This window comes from Metopolophium dirhodum, chromosome 1 (assembly GCF_019925205.1).
Source record: "Metopolophium dirhodum isolate CAU chromosome 1, ASM1992520v1, whole genome shotgun sequence".
Classification (NCBI taxonomy): domain Eukaryota; kingdom Metazoa; phylum Arthropoda; class Insecta; order Hemiptera; family Aphididae; genus Metopolophium; species Metopolophium dirhodum.
In genome coordinates, this window is record NC_083560.1 from 93,596,942 (window position 1) to 93,617,917 (window position 20,976).

The 20,976-nt window shown below is 34.8% G+C and overlaps 2 protein-coding genes and 1 pseudogene across 2 annotated transcripts; all 3 read right to left on the minus strand.

Moving 5' to 3' along the window:
* Nucleotides 1-8,022: 8,022 nt before the first annotated feature.
* Nucleotides 8,023-11,121, minus strand: LOC132946119 (uncharacterized; annotated as a pseudogene).
* Nucleotides 11,122-11,264: 143 nt separating this feature from the next.
* Nucleotides 11,265-11,933, minus strand: LOC132946128 (uncharacterized). The gene has a single exon (XM_061015970.1). It carries the CDS (start codon nt 11,931-11,933, stop codon nt 11,265-11,267), a length of 669 nt encoding a protein of 222 aa, XP_060871953.1.
* A 1,551-nt stretch (nt 11,934-13,484) lies between these two features.
* On the minus strand, nt 13,485-20,195 carry LOC132946137 (uncharacterized). The gene is made up of 5 exons (XM_061015981.1): nt 19,900-20,195; nt 16,785-17,297; nt 16,487-16,727; nt 13,711-13,967; nt 13,485-13,623 (listed from the first exon to the last, which is right to left on the minus strand). Exons 1-5 carry the CDS (start codon nt 20,193-20,195, stop codon nt 13,485-13,487), a joined length of 1,446 nt encoding a protein of 481 aa, XP_060871964.1.
* Between the last annotated feature and the right edge of the window lie 781 nt (nt 20,196-20,976).

Here is a 20,976-nt window from a genome sequence, read left to right on the forward strand (position 1 = left end):
GCGATTATTTTTTTCTTGAATTCGTGCTTGGACACCACGATAGTATCCCGCCATATCCGTTATCGTAGCCCTGACCTCTTGCATCTTGAATATCGAGCTGATCATCTTGTAATTTCTTCATTATATCAGATGCCAATCCTTCGCCAGTTTTTTCTTCAGTAATAATGAAGTCAATAAAACTTTCTTCTATCTTCACTTTTCCATGAGCTATATAGACATATTGAATGATTTCCGACATTTGTTCATTATGAGAGACATCAGGAGTGCAATCAAACAGTAAACTATAATATACAGACATTCGAATTCTCGATAAAATCTCATTACGAACTTTTTGTCCCAATAAATTGACAAATTCATTTTGAATTGTTGGTGATAAATAGGGCTGGGATTTTGATGCAAAGGTATCTTTTTTTCTGATGTTTTGAAACGTTGATCCGTAAGTATAAAATGTGTTTTGGGTGATACTGATTATTTTAAAATATTTTTTATTTTGCATTTTTTTGCATTTTTTGACAAAATTAAACATAAATGCATTTTTAGGACATTTTTTGACGTTTTTAGTGCATTTTCTTAGTTTTTAGAGCATTTTTCACAATTTCTTCATAAAATGAACGAAAATTGTTGCGATGCACAAGAACTTTTCGGCAAACTGCTGACGAAACGAATAATAAATTATATATAGTATCATATATTCATATATTTCATCATAGCTAGGCTTTTCCCCGAAAATTATCACCGTTGTATTATACCTATTATAAATTATTATTTTTATTACACCATAGGTACATACATACATAGGTACAAGTTATCGTCGATAACAATTTTGTCATAGCTAGGCTTAGATAACTATTACTGAATTAGTAACCAATTAGTACGTCCGTCGTCGTAGTCTCAATAGCATTCGTTGTGTTTCATCGTGTCGTGTTTTTTCGTGTGATTCATGAGTTCAATATGCCGAAAGTAAAAACGTCGAAATCAAATCAATTAACAAAATATGTAAATGAATTCGGTAAAGAAATTTTTTCTACAGACGGTGAAATATTATTTTGCAAAATATGTGAAATAAAAGTGGCTTCTGAAAAAAAATTTACCGTTGTACAACACATTTCCCGAGATAAACACGTTTCAGGATTACGTCGTCGAGAACTTAAATCGGACCAACAGGTATCAACAATGCAATTTATAAATGAAAATCAGCTATCTCCGTTTTCTTATGATTTGACTAATGCCTTTCTTTCGGCCAATATACCACTTAATAAACTTGAAAATCCAATATTAAAAGGTTTTTTAGAGAAGTATACTAATAAATCAATTCCTGATAGATCGTCAATTAGAAAAAATTATGTGAGTAAATGTTACAATAATACCATGAATAAAATAGTTCAGGATTCTCCTTCAGGAGATAAAAAATTTGGGTTTCTTTGGACGAAACAACCGACGCAGAAGGACGTTTTGTTGCAAACTTCATCGTAGGTACGTTAGAAGTCGGTTGTCCTGGAAAAACATTTCTTTTAAACTGTGAGGTATTAGAAAAAGCGAACCATTCTACTGTTGCTAAAATGTTCAATAATTCTCTATCTTTATTGTGGCCAGGAGGTATTCAATATGACAACGTATTACTATTTGTAAGTGGTGTAGCACCTTACATGGTGAAAGCTGGAAAGTCAATCCAGTCATTTTATTCAAAAATGATACATGTGACTTGTATTGCACATGCACTTCATCGAGTCGCTGAAGAAATAAGAGGGAATTTTTCAAAAGTAGATAAATTAGTTTCAAATGGGAAAAAAATATTTTTGAAAGCACCTTCCCGCGTAGATAAATTTAGAGAAATAGCAAAAGGTATACCTTTACCGCCGCAACCAGTTATAACTCGTTGGAGAACATGGTTAAACGCTTCAATTTATTACTGCGAACATTTTGAATCTATCAAAGAAGTTGTCAATGCACTTGACAGTGAAGACGCTATTTCTATTAAAAAAGTGCAAACAGTAATTAAAAGTTCTAGCTTACACAGGAATTTAATTTATATAAAAGCGCATTTCGGTACATTGCCTGAATCAATTACTAAATTAGAAACTCGTGGACAGACTTTATCAGAATCTTTAATAATATTAGGATATAAGAGTTTTAATAAATAAAGCACCAAATGAAATTGGTGCTGCAATAAATAAAAAATGGAAAATGTTTTAAATAAAAATAAAGGGTTGAAAATATTACAAAATATTTCAAAAATTATAAATGGTGAAAAACCTGATGAAAACACTATACCAGAAGATATATCTAGCGAAACCACAGCCAAGGAGGTGGGGCCTGTGTGTTTCACTGGGTGTCGCGGGGCTGACAGACCGCGGCGCTTGCCGAAGGCCGGGGCGTCCACGTCGCCGGCGGATGGATACTGACTTAGAAAGTTTGCTAACACCGAGCCAATCGTCCCATTTACGGTTGATTACGTGAATCAACCGGTGACAGGAGATCCAATCACGGCGTCTCTGACGAATGTCTCGCTTGAAGTGCGCGAGATGAGAATCACAGAAGGCCGACGCTAGCTCCTATACGCTTAAGGCGTCGCGTCGGGTGATTACTTCTCCGAACATCTCTCATGAGTACCTTGACCGATAGATGGTTCGCATTAGCTATGAGCAAAGATGCGTTCCTGGCGGGAGAGATCAAACCGAGTGGATGGGAAGGCGTACTAGCGACCCGGTCGGTGGAGGGGCGGGGATTTGGATTCAGTCAACCGTTTGCAAATGACACTGCTTTGGAGGGAGGACTCCGGTGTTGTGCGCCGGAACCAACCTCGACAGCAGGGCGCCATCAGTGGCAAAACCTTGAACGCACCAGCCCGCTGAGGCCGGCAAACACAGTTTGTCGTCAAAGCAAGCACAATTTGCTACCGTAAGACTGAAACCACTGAAGAGTGGGCGAAGGTGGGCGAAGCCAGGAACCACATACCTGAACTACGGGCAGGTAACATCTTAGTAACGTTAGGCGGAAACGAGGAAACGGGTGCTAAGGCCCATCGTCGCCGTAAAAACGGCTAAAGAAACTGCGGTGACGACGGCAACGGCGGGCTCGGATCCCCCGTTGCTGCGCGGAAACCGACCGTTACAAACAACACGAGGCCACCAGAACTCTGAAGGCGGCAGAGCGAGGGCAGGTCTGGGGGACTGCTGGTTACACCGGGCCGGTGTTCCCGCGCCCTTACGGGTGAAGCGCCCGCCAGTCGTGGAGGGGCTGGCGGGCCCCTGGAGCGGTCTGACCTAGGTTGCTGAAAGGGCATCGAGGTAACCCCGTGAAGACTTACTGGCACGCCCACCCACCTGGCAAGGACGGCCCATCGGGTCACGACGAGCCAGGCGGGTGGACTGACCAGTACAAGTACACACCTGCTACCGACCACGCTAAGACGAGTCACGTTGAGAGACTGGCTGACTAATCTGGTCCGGGAAAGGGGCAGGCGGGGTACGGTCTTAACGAAGCTAGCCCTAGAGCTTCGAGTTAACTGAACTGTAATCACAAGGGCTCGGGGCAGGTCAAGCTTGGTGCTAGCGAAATGACCAAGGACCTCCGAGTTCCCTGGGCCACCTGTACCTTCCAGGGTGGCAACTCGGTGGTTTAGAGCACGCTAAGTCACAAAAGGTCTGAAATGGGTAGGAAGGCGGGGGGGGCACCCAAACAAGGCTACACCCTCGAGCGCCCTCACGAAAAGCTTACTCATGATTGTGCAGAATCGTGCGGAGCGAAAAAGAGCCGCGGGATTGAGACCGCGGCTGACGATGTCCTGCCTGGGCACAGGACTGGGCGGATGACGAACGGCCGAAAGGCGTCTTCGCACCCCCGGGTCACCTAAGGACCCCGTTCCGATCTCAACGCCAGTGGAGGGCGCATCTCCAAACCTAGCTTCCCGGGGTAATAGGAAGCACCTGGAGGTGGTCTCAGAGACTTACCGGTGGTGACGGGGAAGGGTCATCAGTGAAGGAAAAGAGGACTGGCTAGGCAGTTTTCAGCAGACCAGCTACTCCAACAGTATATCACAGAGATGGGCAGCTTGCCAAGCGCAGGTCCTCATGGATCGCAGAGCATCTGCTTACACATACGACTGCCCGACCGTCAGCTACGCAAAAGCTCCGCGCTCAAGGTGCAAGCGATCGGAGCGGACCGAATCGCAGAGCGCGGACTCACGGGAAAAACCAATAACCGTGTTCCAGGCGCACTGAGGAAGGGTAGACCTGATAGGCACGTCAAAAGACCTCGACGTGGGTCCCCGAATAAGGACGACCGAGGTGATGGAGGGCACCTTCCTTTTCCGCACGGGAACAAACTACCCAAGTGGGGGAACCATACCACCTGCGACAAACCAGTGGGCTTGGGCGAGAGGCGCCAGAGCACGAGGAGCGAAGCAGACGCGGACCTCCGCGAGCGCGCTGGCGCTTTTAGCACGAACCGGACTGAGAGCACACGGGCCCGACCAACTCGTGCGCGAATACGTTCAAGGTGGAAGTCCAGCTGGGGGACACCCACCGACAAGCACTCAAACCCGAGCATTCGGTACGGACACGACACCTGGCAAAAGAAAACCGTACCACTCAAAAAAGGTCGCATCGCGTCAGCGTAAGAACTGTCCCGGTGCCGATGCTAGTGGGAAAAGAGTCGTTGTGAGTACTCTGGATAACGGATCCTTCAATCTCATCCCGCGGGCGACGAGGACAGCCCCACTGAAAACCCGACTTTGCTAACGCCCGAACGGTATCAGAGCCCGTCGAGCTATGTGGCGTACGTCCGGCCGACGCGCGCGTGTACCTCGCGTGCTCGCGCTCGCCGGCCGCGCGTTCGCGACATATGTGGATGGCCTCGCGGGGGCTGTCGGGAGTAGTGCCTTAGTAGAAGGGGAGGAATTTGACTGGGTCGAATCCAGCGCTTGCCGACGCGGATCAGCGAGACCCAACGATCTACCTCGTACGAGAGTAGCCGGCGGGGGACCGCTAGTCTGGCGCCAGGGCGCCCTGACGTCAACCCGTCGGAGGGATGCGACCGCGTCACAAAGGCGTGAAGTAGCCGCCCTCGAGAAATATGGCTAATGGTGTAATAACCCCCGAGGGAATCGTCTTATACTCCCCGTCACTGTGGTTTACAATACCAGAAGATATAACGACGGACGATATTTCACACTTTAAATATGCTCCAGTATTATCAGTCAAAGTCGAAAGAAGTTTTTCCACTTATAAAAGTATATTATCCGACCAAAGATGATCATTTTCATTTGAAAACATAAGACAGCATATCATTATACAGTGCATTAGCGATTTTGTTCAGGTTAGTATTAATAACAACTAGCAAAAACAAGTTTAAATATAAAAATTTTTTTTTAAATTATTATTTTAGAATGAATGATTATTGAATAAGAAAACAGAAGCACAAAAAAACTAAAGAAGTAACAACGTACAATAAACAAAAAAATACTGTAGTGTAATTTAAATTTTTTTTTTCTAATTTTTAACCTATAATAAATATAATTTAAATGCATTTTTTTAGTTTTTTTAGTCATTTTTGCATTTTTTGAAGTTTTTTAGGGCATTAAAATCCCAGCCCTAGTGATAAATAATTGACTAACCTTTTTGTATGATTCGAAATAAGCTCTTCTAGTGTTTTATCGTACTTACTGAGTAATTCAACGATGTCCAAAAACACGCCACTTCCCTGCACTCCAATTACCGACGTTGAGCCTCGTAATCCTTTGTTCTTAGCACAAAATATGATCGCATTTAAATCGCTCGAAGGATGTGACGCCACCGCTCTTTTTCCAAGAAAATTGCGTTTTGCAATGATTTATCAATACTTTGAGAGTTTTTCAATCTAGCTTCTAAGGTTTTCCATTGAACAAAGTATTTTAGATGATCTGGTGACGTCTCATGATCTTCAATTCTATTTATATTTTTCCAATCAGAAAACCTTTCTTGACGATTAGCAATCAAAGTTATCAGAGTTTGTCGATATTCAAACAGGCAACAAGGAAAACAGAATAGGGCATTTTTATTCTTGGACCTAACCAATTACGGTCTATGGTTTCACTGTTGGGTAAGTGTTTCTTAAACCAATGAGGGAGAAATCGACGTCCATCTATTGTTTGAATACTTCTAAAGTCGATATCTTTACCTTGATCCGGACCATGCAAAATCAAAGTTATTCTCATTTCATCAGTTATACGTGTCCACTGTCCATGATGGAGGGTTGTTGTAATCGATGATGTGTTGTTGAGTAACAGAAATTATCTTCGAATGTCTTGATTCAACATTATCGTTGCTTTCAGAAATGTCTAAAATTGGCCCTATACTCGATATCTCCATCATATTGTTCGATGACTGTGATATTTTTCATGGTCGTATCATTCAATGGTTCTGTGTGATTTTTTTTTAGAGGAAAGTCCAGAGATTCTTCAATTGTTGGTGAATTATCAAAATCATTGATTTCCACAGAAACATCAGGGTTTTTTAATAATGAACTAGAAGACACTGTTTTAGATGTTGAAACCCACTTTTCAAAAGTGTTTGCCAACTTTTCGTTTTCAATTTTAATTATTTTTTTTTTATTCCTGCGATTTTGAGCTCCACTATTCTTATTCTTAAATGTCATGGACATAATGACTTGATTTCCAAACCATAAAAGTTATCGAAATTTAAGAACTGTGTTTGAAAGTAAAATCATTTTAAAAGTAATAACTAATAAAACAGACGACATTAACTATTACTTGTTATTATTGAGTGAAAATAAATTAATGGTTGGTAGTTGCATTTTATGTTTATTTATTTACGCTTTGTCAATATGTCAATATTATGTTTAGTGTTATATTACAGAGCATAGATTTTCATTAAAAAAAAAGGATCAAAATACGTATATTGTAAAATGTGCAGGTCCCTACGATTATTTTGTACGGATAATGATAGTCCGTTCTGCCTAATCACCAAAATACTTCGCGTTTGTGTCTTACCACTACCGTGCGTCACCGAACGGCCTTAGCGATTTACGCCAGCAAAAAATTTATATTATAATCGGCGATTCACGCCCAATGAATATAATATTATAAATAGTGAAAATTCGCACCCTGATGATAATAGTGTAATAGAAAATAATATAGGCAGCGATTTGTGCCAATGAAAATTAATATAAACGGCGATTCGCGCAGGAGATTATAATGTCTATTTGATTTTGCGTGGCGGCGGCGGTTGATTACGCTTCGTACATCGTACATGGTACATAATCTACGTAATATTATATAACTTATAGAGATTGTTCTCACCAAAGCAACTTGCAACCGGAACTCGATCGTGCAACTCGCTGGGTTGCAGTCGAGTTTAAATTGCGTTGCGTTCAGTGTTCTCATTGAATGAATTATTTACATACTTTGCAACTGCAACTGTTTGTTTTTTATTATTATGTTGTCTAGTGAGTGTTATATCCTCTCAGTAGTCAGTTGTCTCCCAGTGTATCTCAAGTAGTGAAGTCAGTAATTTAATATTTTTGGTAATTAAATATGTCTTCATCTGAGGATGACGTTGTTGTTGCCTATTTATACTTAAAAAAAAGAAAGAGGCGGTTTTGGATTCATCCACACTATATTAGAAATGTGTGCTACAGTACATTTATTGTGTCAAAAGAGTTGGATCAAGATCCAGAAAAATTTCATGGTTACTATCGCATGAATCCCGAAACATTTACAATCCTTGTAAATATAGTAGAAGCAAGTATAAGGAAAAAAGATACTAATTTTCGTCAAGCAGTAAGCGTTGAAGAAAGACTTCTTATTAGATTGAGGTAATTATTTCAATTCAATTATAAAATCCATTTTATTTTTATGTAGTTATATAATTTATTAAAGAAAATTCAATAAACATAAGTCATTAGTAAATTAGAAATTTTTAAATTAGAATTTTAAAAAATTAGAAATTTAGTTAACAAAACAATTGCTTTAAAAAAAATAAACCAGAAAAATACTTAACTAAATACTTAATTTAATAATAAAAAATCAAATTCGTTATCCTTATATGAATCCACAGTGTGATTTGGTAGTGTTGAATTGTCAGTTTCCGAAGAATAAGTATTTCCTGTATCTGATGTAGATGGCGTGGATGCAGTTGGTTCTTCCAAAATTTAATCAATCACAGCCAACACTTCCCTCTTAAATAAATCTCCTTTTTTGTGTTTGACTCATTTGTTGTACATCTGGTAATAGACTTAATAAAAACTTTTCATCGGCACTATCGTTTGGTTTATGTTTCTTGTTATTGAAATAATCGATGAAACATCTGTCCACATCAATTTCATTAGTTGTTTTTTTTTTGTTACTTTTTTGATGGCCAATATTATTCAACATTTTGTTATGTATAGGTTGAGTCGGTTGAGAAGTTGATTGATCGAGAACAGGTTCTGAATTAACTGTATGGTTACTGTTTGGAAATTCATCTTCAGTTACATCATCAAAAATATTCACATCTGACATTGGCGACATTTCTGTTTCGGGTTGTGGAGATGTTAAATTACCTTTTTGTTGTCTTCCGCTTTTTATGAATGGCATAAGGAATTGCATAGCATCGTACAAATAATATTTTTTCGAAAAGTCAGCTTGCGATCCACTAGGTGTTTTTTTTCTTAAATGACGTAGAAACACGGTCCTTAAATTTCTCCATTTTTCCTTACAAGTCGCAACTGAAAACAATTAATATATTCAAACCTTAGGTATAAATATTTAAAATGTTATGAAAATTGTGACTTACGATTTATGATTCTTTTTAATAGCGATAAGTACAAGTTAGAAATCACATAAAACAACGATTTAGCCTCAAACGATTTTTGGATATTTATTTTTATTCAAAAAGTGTAAATCGAAGAAATTTGAAACTTCCACCAGTTGTTTAAAGTGACATTTTCTCAACAGGAAGAATTTTTTTTTTCAAAATATTTCGTTAATTTTTCAGCTATTTATAGGCATTTGAAATATTCTAATTTTTTTTGTTATTTTTATAAATGTCGATTAAAATTTTTCGGCTGAGACAAAAAACTTTAAAATTTAATGGAAGGTTGAACAAGTTTTGCTATCAATTATTAAAAAAAAATTATTTTCTTTACAATATATAACTTAATTATTTTATTTTTACACATGATTATTTTTTATATAATAGGTATTTGACTACTGGATCTAGCTACCGAAGTTTAACATATATTTTTATGAGGGGATTGTCTACAATAAGTGAGATAATTAAAACTACGACTGAAGGTATTTGGGAAGCACTTCAACCAAAATTTCTTCCAAGGCCATCTGAAGAAAAATGGACAAATATTGCTAATAGATACTATGAGTTATGGAATATGCCAAACTGTGTGGGTGCTATCGATGGCAAACATTTTAGAATAAAATGCCCCCCCCCCCCCCCCCCCAAATCAGGCTCAACATTTTTTAACTACAAATATTTTTTTTCGATTGTACTTATGGCCAGTGTTGACGCAGATGGGTTGTTTACAACAGTAGACGTAGGAGAAGTAGGACGGAATAGTGGTGGTGCGGTTTTTCGAACTTCGGGATTAGGCCGTTGCTTGGAGTCAAGAACTTTAAATTTACCTTCACCAAAACCACTACCTTTAACTGATAATAATGAAAATTTTCCATTTTATTTTGTAGTTGATGAAGCATTTCCATTAAAAAATAATATTATGAGACCTTATCCCAAACGAATTTTAGACATGAAGAAACGAATATTTAATTTTAGGTTATCGAGGGCCCGTAAAAGTGTTGAATGTGCATTTGAAATGTTGGTATCCAAATTCAGACTTTTTGAGGGTCCAATTAGTTGCAAAGAAGAAACTATAAATTCTGTAATAAGATCAGCTTGTGTATTACATAATTTTATTCGAGTACATTGTTACGTGCTGCCCCTTCAGGGATTCACTATGTAGATGATTTGGAAATAATGGTAGCCAAATTAGATTTATAATACAATGTATATGTAAATGTATAGTATCGTCGTGGTAATAGTAGTAGTAGTAGTAGTCGTCGTCCTGTATATGGCTAGTGGCGTGAAGTCGCTTCTGCGTTGCTGGTCCAGGTACATCTGTCTTTACTGTGTTTCCAGCCCTCCTATATATGATGTCGGTTCCTTTGATGGATCCTGCGCATGGACGGGGCGGTGTATGTAGCTGTTTCAATAAGTTGTTATTCTCGCAACCGGCGCTCGTGACTTGTTGTTGGCCGCTCCCCTTGATTAGTTTGCCAAAATAGGATATAGTTTCTAACTATGAGGTTACGTCTAGGAGACCATAACAACTCAAGGAGAACTGCCTCTCCGAGTATAATAATACTTATATACTAATACATGAATTGAGTGCGTAAAGCTATTCCTTTACACCTCCCTGCCAAAAAAAAGATTATTAGCCTGTAAGGTTAAGAATCTTTAACAATACTATTTAAGTTCAATAGTCAACAGTAGTTGATTTTACAATTTGGTATACATTTACATTTACAATTTGCTATAATTTTTACATTTCATTACAATCTTGTTTATAACAAGTTACAATAATTGATAGATATATATATGTTTTACATTTACAATTTTGTTATAATAGGTTACAATTTGTTATACATATTTTATGACATTTTACATTTATAATGTAATTTACAATATTATTTAATTACATTGTGTTCTTTTTTTTTTTTAAAATAAGATAAAATTTGAATACATAATAATATAAATTTTGATTACCTGAAATTACAATATTAGAAGTGTTAAAATGTTAGTTTATTATATAATATAAGTTTATATTTCCCCTTTTGAATACAATATTTGTTAGTTATAATAAATCTTCCACCAATTGATAAGTTATGTGAATAATATAATAAACTGTTACACATATATGTCAACATAATTTCATTTACTTAGGATATTCGAGTATATAGCTTGGATCTCTTGTTTTCTCTATTAATTTAAGTAATTCCTTACATTCTCCGTTACAATGGTCATTCATAAAGAGTTCAATATTTCTGGTTATCTTATTTAATTTTTTGAAATCATAACGTTCGTTTAATCTTTTGTTTGCTTTTAATATGTGCCAGTTAAAGCATACCGGTTCCATCTTATTTTCCGTAAGTTTATAAATATGTACTTCGGTGCTTAATATTTTTTTTAATTCTTCGATAAATCTAAAATAATATAACTGTGTTAAGTCTACGTAATTACCTTCACCATGAAATTATCCTAAAAATCTCTATATATATTTTATTTTTTCCTATATTTTCTACCTAGTCTATACAAATATATCGGCCTTATTTTCGTGACTACATAGTCAAAAACGCATTTGGTTAAAATTACATCAGCAATTGGATCGTGACAATGCGTGATATGATGATTCGTATTGCACACCAATCCATGTGCTTCTAATAAGTTTAACATCCTGCCGTTTTTATTAAGTTTTCCTATGTACCCTGAATATAAGGTTTCTCTTGTTTCTATGTTAGTTAGTTTTAAATTAAATTCATTATTATTCCTATCACTGTACGCCGTTATATTTAAAAACGCTAATATACCCCTTAACCTTAATCTTTTTACAATTGTTAGATCTGTCGTTCCGTTCCAAAAAACTATTATTGGCTCCCTGCTATCGATGTGCAAATATTTCTGTAGGTATACCGTTGACAAAGTCGACTCCCCCTGATGGTTTATACTTTTGTATAATTGGTCCAACAATGGTGTGGTCAAGTTTGGTTTACTCCGGAATACCCTTTTGATTGTTTGCACAACTTTTCCCAAGTCACGGCGCCGGAACCTCCTTAACTTATCGTCTTGTGTAAGTACAAGAGGATTCCCCTCCAGTTTCATCGGTTTATATTTTTCTAAACTGTTGGAGATAGCGCCGGATACCAATAATATTTCGGTCCTATTGATCATAGTGAATTCGAAATCCATTATGAAAAAACGGATTTGAGAGCTAGAATATATAAATAAAATATTAAATGTATGTATATTATTATTACTATAGTTACATATTACTACTATATTTAATTTTCTTGTGTTGTTGTTATTATGTTTTACTCTTCGAATATATGGTCCGTGGATAATATACGTCGTGAAATTAGTTGCTCTAAAAGCATTCCGACTTCTACACAGATTGAACTATCCGCCCTAGGGTTAACAATTACTGCGTGTAAGATATGTTTTCTTTCCCACATAATAATATTGTTTCGGATCGCCAACCATTGGGTCACCGCATATCGCGTAGGACGGTGGGAACGGAAAGCGAAAGAAAAAGGAACCTGCACACTGTGCAATACATAATAACATATTATATATAAATTTGACAAAATAACAGAGGGGTTTGGGGGGAATATTTTCCGTACATTACGCAAACTGATGGTGATGATGACTTGAATTGAGTGGCTGGCTGACGACGATGTTGGTCAGGTGTGATGACCGACGGCTGTGATAGACTGGCCTGCTGGCCGTCGACCCACTCGTGGTCGACATGGCCCATCGGCGTCGGTCACTGGAACGACGGCGGCTTCACCCGGCATCGGGCCCGACGTGGTCGTTTAGCCCATCATCTCGGGTGTTGCAAATATGGATAAAAAAAAAAATGTCGGTGGACAGGTGCGTGATAGTTCGCGACGTCTAGTCGGAAAACCGTGCGAACAACAAAAATGTGACTGGCCGACGGTGTCCAGTCGCGAGCCGGTGTCGTCCAATTTATGTTGTAGTGGGGAAGGTCAGGGTATTCATATTGCGGGTCTCACACTATACGGAACGTCAACGTCACGTCACAGACCGGCAACGTCACGTCAAATATATCAGCCATTCACACCCAAACGTCAAAACGCAGTAACGCCCCGGGAATATTACCGACGCGACGTGATAAACTTGGTCACTGCTTTGTGTTTTTTAATTGTATATCTAGTTATTTTTAATGAAAATTTAATTTATTATATTATAACTTCATTATGCCAAAATTTAGCAAGAAAAAATTGGCAATAATTGCAATCATTTTAGACGAGAAAGAAGAGAACAGAAACCGACGTAAAAGGATATGCATACGAGAAATGTTAAGAAAAAGAAAACAATTTGGGGAGTATCATACACTGTTTAATGATTTGAGCGAAGAAGAAACGTTATTCTACAAATACTTCAGAATGTCTCAAGATCAATTTTATATTCTGTTATCTAAAATTGAGCGACAAATTACGAAACAAAATACACCATTTCGAGAATCTATAAGTGCTAAGGAAAAGTTAATGGTTTGTTTAAGGTAAATATTATAATAAATATACATATTAAATACACTATACTTGTTTATTTATTATTTATTACTTAATTAACATATTTAATCTTGTTAAATTCTTGTTGCTTACAATATTTAAAAAACATTTTTAATCGTATTTTTTATTTAATTACTCACTGAAAGTTTTCAAAAAATGTTTGAGTAGATTGTGGTGGTGATGTAGCTAGTTAAGAAATAGGAGATGTAGTTGATGTCTGAACGTATAGTGATGATGAATTGTCTAGTGGTATCCTCAGTCTATTGCCGTAATATGGAAGACTATTTTGTGATCCCGTCATTGACGTTGTGGATGAATAGAGCCCAAGTCTGTTGTTAAATAATTTGTTGATGGTTTCATTTGATTATTTTGTAATTGTGCCCACTCTAAATCAGACACTATACTAAAAAGTTTGCTTTTTGCCATGAATTGATATTCTGGTGAGAATGTTTTTACTGTAGCAGCCAGACCATGGAAAAATGAGTCTATTGGATGTAGGTACATGAGTGGTTTCCTTTGACTCATTATTTTCGTTAACTATTAAATATTCCATCAAAACAGATGATGCAGTTTTTGTTTTGTTCTTCTTTTTTGGAAATGCTTTTGTTTGTCTCATGCTGCGTTTTGGAGTAATTTCACGTCCAATTTCAATTTCCGATTCCTCATCGTTCACCTGGGAAGTTCCATTAATTTACATTATTCCATTACACAACAATTAATGTTTTTTTTAAGTTTTCTTAGCGACCTTAATGCGATAGTCGCTCTATATAAATATTAATAAAATAATAAGTTTTACAACAAATATAGAAATTTGTTCACTGCTACCTTTACTTGCTTTTATTTTATATACACCCAGGGGTTTACTATAATATTAACAGAGGTCTAAAATTCTGTGACGTTACAATAGTAATCGAATAGTTATAACTACAATGCAAATTAGTAATTACAATACAAATTATAACACAATTACAAAAAATATTGACTTCATATTAACTAATTAATACTAGGAATTATGATGATAGATTAGGTAATTATAGTAATCATAGGTAATGTAGTAAACTGACGTTTTTACATAAAAACGGCGTTCCAAAGTCCAGGCGGCTTTTCACGCCACCAAAATAGGTCACTGTTGCTACCACCTCATTGGATAATGCTGATCAACAACACATCACACCATTCTTATGACGTCAATCGCTCTTTTCTTAATCCCGGCATGTCTCATATAAATAGGGGTGCCCTGTTTTATAGACTTAAGTTTTCCCAGCTTACTGTACTTGTGTGGGTCGCGGACTTGTAACAGCCGCATCGCCGTCCACATTAAGTACAAAATCCCAGTCAAGTGTAAACTGTAATTATTCTCCGGCAGAATTTATACATTCTGTCGACAAATTTAATAACTTAACTAACTTGTACTATTTTATTGTTCTAATAAACATATTATCTAAATTCATAACAATTGTATTGAACGATTAATTTAACCAAACTACTACCATTCTCCGATCCAGTGCAACGTCGTGCACGTAGCCTTCGTCGTTAAAGAAGTGTGCAGTAATCAATCAGGTGACAGCGACGGGTTACTACATAGTAATAGAAATACGTTTTAAAACAATTTGAATTAATGCAAAATATTTTATTCATATACATAATAATATATTATATTCATAGTTGGAACTTTCAACATCATATTATTATATGTAGGTAAAATAATAGTAATACAAAAAAAAAATACTGTGCATAATTATATTGGTGAATTAAGACAATTAAGAAATATTGTAATAATCTAGGTCAGTGGTGGCCAAACTACGGCCCGCGGGCCAAATCCGGCCCGCCATCATTTGATATCTGGCCCGCGAAAGAACTATAATATTTTACATTTACGAAAAAAAAAAAAAATTAAAAATACAGTATACATTCTAATATTATTCTATAAACATAATATAAATAGCATTATCGTATCTTATCTTATTTTCGTAGAAACAACAATGTAGGTACCTACAACGAGTAATACCTATTACTATGCTCGTTGCGCGACCAATTTTATCTACATTGTAGTTTCTACAGCCATCGTGCTGATCAGTCGTTATTCGTCTAATCGTCTGCGGTCAGGACGTAACTAATATAAGGCTCGGGCCACACGATGCGTTTTTTCCGCAGACATCGTATGCGGCGATTCCGCATGCGGCAGGGTTCAAAACGAAAACACATTGCTATAAATGCAACCGTCCACACGACGCGGCATGCCCGGAAATTTCCGCGACCTGCCGCAACATGCTGCGGAAATTTCGTATTGCCGTAACCGGACACAAATGAAAATAACATTATTTCAAATTAAGCCGTCCACACGGTCCGGTATTCCGCATGCGGTGCTGATATATATTTATTTTATTAAATTGTATTGATAATAGTAGTAAACATTTTTAAAAAATGTTTGATTATGAAAAAATGATAATTGAAATTGAGTCGAGGCCATGCTTATGGGATGTCGGGTCAAAGGAATATAGTGACAAAAATCTAAAGGCCTTGTCTTGGAATTCAGTCGCTGAAGCCATGTATGCCGATTGGAATGAGCTTTCGCCATCACAAAAAGACGAAAAAGGTAAGTTAATATAATTATACCTAATCTTTACTTTCGTAATTAAAATAATATAACTTATTATTTTTATTTTATTTCTATACCTGCCAGACTGCTTACTCAATTACTCTTGAGTATACATAATACACAACTATTTTGTTTTTACCCTCTACAACTTAATAATTGTAGTCAAATAATGTAGGTACAGTTATTATTTTAAAGTTCATTTAACTCACATTTTTTATCCCTTATCTACTGCATAAGTCTAGGTAAAATATTACTCATTATATAAAAGTCAACTACAAATAATTTAAGAAAAACAACGAGAGTTGTATGTATTAAAATTATTAAAAAATTATAATAATATAAGTATCACAAAAAAAAATTTAAATAATATTACTATAGCTAGTATTAATTACTAATTATTATTTTACCTGCTATGTTTGATATACTTCGTATTTCAATTGTATAGCTAACCTATAGTTTATACATTTAAAAAAAAAAAAAAAAACAATTTTTGATTACAAGTATTATTATTTAATTTGCAATTTTTAAATAAATCTATATTGGAATGGTATTGAACCTGGACCTATAAAATAATCTGCATATGCGTCTCTAACTTCTATCCCTTGTGCTCTTGCTGGAACTCCTCGAATTTCTAAGTCATCGACCAACAAATTTGACTCCATATCTTCATAAGTAGCTCCGTCCCTTCGACGACCATAGTTGTGTAAAATGCAACAAGCTTTTATTATTTCGTCGGCAAAATCTGGTTCCACTAATAAAGGAGTATGTAATACTCTCCATTTGTTGGATAATACTCCAAATGCACACTCGACCGTTCTTCGTGCTCTTGAAAGCCTGTAGTTAAATACACGCCGTTTATCATTTAAACCTCGTCCAGGATATGGTCTCAACAAATTTGTATGCAAACCAAAAGCCTCATCAGCCAAAAACACATACGGTAATGGAGGACTTTCTGTATTAGGTAAGCATGTTGGTTTTGGTATATTTAGTTCTTGAGCATACAGTTTTTTACCAAATGTGCATTGTCTAAACACAGTAGAATCTGATTCCCTCCCGTAAGCTCCAACATCAATACAAATAAATCTGAGATTAGCATCAACTACGGCCATCAATATAATAGAAAAAAATTTTTTATAGTTAAAATAATATGAACCGGAGTTTATGGGATTCCTACATCTTAAGTGTTTGCCATCTATGGCACCCAAGCAATTTGGAAAATTTGTACTTTGATAAAATCTATCAGCTATTCCAAGCCATTGTTCACTTGTAGGTTTTGGCATTTCTGTAGGCTGTAGAATTTCCCAAATAATAACACAGGTCTCCCTAACTATTTCCGCAATAGTACTTTTACCAACGTGAAAATCAAATTGTAGAGCTTTGAAACAAGTCCCGGTCGACAAATACCTGAAAAACGCAGTATTTGACAACATTTTGTATTTATTAATATTGAAATTAAATTAAATTATATTCTACTTTTTAAAATGATATCGAATTATGAATATTGTCGATTTGGAACGTATATATCAATTTTTGATAAACTAAATATACCAATTTTATCGTTTTTAATAGGAAATTAACTTTATTTTTCATAAACTTTTTTAAGCAATTTCAATAAAAAGTATAGGGATTAATTTTGTATTAAGTACTTAATTATGTTAAATTGTTCAATTCATTTTAAATTATTTTAGACTGGGCGGAGCGATGAATGCATTGATTTTACAATGATGTGTTTTTTTATTTATTAATTTTTTTTTTATTTTTGTGTCGGTTATCACTGTTTGGGTCAAGTAAAATGGCTTTGATTTCTTTCAACAATATGTTCTTCGAAGGGAAAGTGAATTTAGTTGGTGCATTGGGAAGGTCAAAGTTTAAAATTTTTTGTTTAAAAGCGCCGGGAAAAAACAAATAAAAAACTAAGGTAAAACAGGAATTTTTGATCATTTTTGAATAACTCATAGATTAACTTGTGTGGAATCTTCTATTAAAATTTTAAGTATTTTGGAACAGACAGAAAATGTTAAACGACATTTGTAAAAAAAATAAAAAAAACCGATTATTTAAAATGCCTATAAATAGCTGAAAAATAAACGAAATATAATAATTTTTTCACTTTTGACCCCCCAAAATATAATATACATTCACTTTGATACCAGAAACCACCCCTGATTTTTAAGATTGAAGCGCTATTAGGTACTGCTCCAAATTTTGTTCTCAAACACAAAAAAAAAAAAGAAAATAAAAACACATCATTGTAAAATCAATACATTCCTCACTCTGTTCAGAATCTAAAATATAAAACAAAATATATAATATTTATGTGTTATATATTAATAATTTAGTAAATAGATTATTTTGATGTTTTTATTTAAGCTAAAGATTTAAAAGAAAAAAAATGGAGAAATGTTCGGGACTATTATATAAAGTGGAACAAAGAAGAAAAGTCGACCCCATCTGGTTCCAATGCGTCAAAAAAGAAAAAATACCATTACGCTGATATTTTATCATTTTTACAACCCGTTGCTGAAAAAAGAAAGTAAATTTTTCGTTTTTTTTTCATAACTACAATTTACATTATTATTTTTATTAAGTATTATTCTATATATTTTACGATATCATATTTAAGTACGTCTTTATTATAATAATTAAGTAACACATAATTTTATTTATTTGAATAGTACTTCAGGAAATTTTACAAACGACACACAAGCTGACCAACAGGTTTCCGATACAGATGATCAAGCTGAGGATCATAATAATACATTATTGGACCCATCTGTACAGCAACTAGATACGTCCATCATAAGCGCACAGAACACCTCGTCGAGTACTTCGAAAAAAAATCAAAAAAATCCGAAGATGACTATTTTTCAAAGCAAACTTTTAAACCACCTGGAAAAACAACAAATCACTGACGCAGATGAACATTTTTTAAAATCTTTACTACCTGAGGTAAAGCAATTGAGTGATAGCAAAAAATTGGAATTTAAAATGTACGTGCTTAAATTTTTTCAAAATGAATCTCGTCCACAAAATCTTAATAATTTGTATCCAACTACAGTATTTCATCAATAAAATAATGCTCCATATTTTCATCCTGGGTATTTAAATGCGCTTAATTCGTCTTCTCCAATCTCATACCAACACCAACAAGCATCTCAATCACAAAGTTCAATAGATACTCTACACCATAACATATATTCTGAACCAATTTCTGCAAATCAATATTCTCAACTACAGCCTTCTTCTGAAAACTCACCACTTTATCAACCAAAGCCACAACAATTTCCTCCACATAATCCCCATGATGGTAACCAACAAATTTAAAATATGTTAATTAAGTGTATTTTCAAAAAGTGATATTTATATTTATTTTAAAAAGTTTATGAAAGTTAAACAGTTTTTTTTTGTTATTAACTATATTTGTAAGAATATTTATATTTTATATTCCTTTTACAATTTATAGTTTTTTTGTTTTATAAATAGTTTATACTTTTTTTTTGTACTTAGAAGTTAATAAAAAAAGAATACATCTTTTCATAACGTATCTGTACAAGCCATATTTATATTTTAGTAATTGTAAAAAATTACAGGTAGGTATACAAAGTTCAGCATATCAAATTTTTAGTGATATTAATATGCGTAATCAAGTTGATGCAATTTCGTCCATATAAAAAACACTTACAATTCTTTTTTTGAGATAATTTAACTTTAACTTTTAATAAATTTAAAATATGGTTTATACATTTCAGTTTATTTTATTTTACTATAAAAAATATATAAGCATTCCTACAGGGTTTTAATTTTTTTTTATACTTTTAGTAATAAAGATAAAATAAATTGTTTATACTGTTTTTAGTTTTCAGTTTTCTCAAATAAACTATTACTTCTAATTATTTACTGATTGTTTATAAAATACTAATTATAAATATATTTGATGTGTATAAAATTAGGTAAGTACATAGTACATATTTTAATCTATGATAATTTAAAAAAATATATTTTTTACCTTATAGTAATTGTAAGTCTTTGCTCAACACATATTGGATTCCTCATATTAGTATGCTGCTTTGTTAAACTAGGACGAATTATTTCCAATAACTCATCGAAAGAAGTTAGTGACATTCGATAATACTCAAAAAACTTTTGAGGGAATTTTCGAATTGAAGTGTAAAAGTTTTCGAACAAATAATCCTTCTCTCTTTTTTGATTGAGTGGATGTACCCAAAATTGTCTTGGCGAAGTAGGTTCATCTAGTTCACCGGATGCTTCCGCAGCACAAATAATATTTAAAAGAGCACTCATAGTGAAACAAATTCGACCGTACTTGTCGTAAGCAGAAGTTTGACTGGTTCTATGTCAGCTGGTCATGATAACGTAGGTATAATATTAGTATTTAGTATTTTTAGATTTTCAATTAAAACATAAATTATATAAATCAATTAATGTATTATTTATATTATAAAAATAAATACATTTTTGATTCCGGCAATTCCGCATCGTGTGGTCGAACACGGCTATTGCGGAATTTCCGTGTTCATATTTTCCAACGCGGAAAAAACGCATCGTGTGGCCCGAGCCTAAAGTTAATGTTGTTATTACATTGTGTATTGTAAAAGTTTATTATGTTTAACAAAAAACAGAAAATCGACTCGGAATATCGTGTTTTTAAAAATCAGTGGGTAGACGATTACTTTTTTATAGAATGGCAAAATAAAGGTATGTGTATAATATGTAAAGAAACTATTGCAGTTTTAAAAGAATATAACATAAAACGACACTATGAAACTAAACATAAAGACAAATTTAAAAATCTAGAAGGAAAAGAAAGAGTAGAAAAATTTAATTTCTTAAAAAAAAATCTTAATTTTCAACAAAATATATTTAAGAAAGAATGTGAACAAAACGTGTCTACTGTCCGTGCTAGTTATCGAGTTGCTCAGTTAATAGCCAAAGAAAGTAAATCGTTTTCTTATGGAGAATTTGTGAAGTGTATGTTACATATTGTTATTGATGAAATATGTCCTGGGAATAAATGTTTGTTTGAACAAGTGCAAGACAGAGTAAAACTTTTTCAATATTTTTC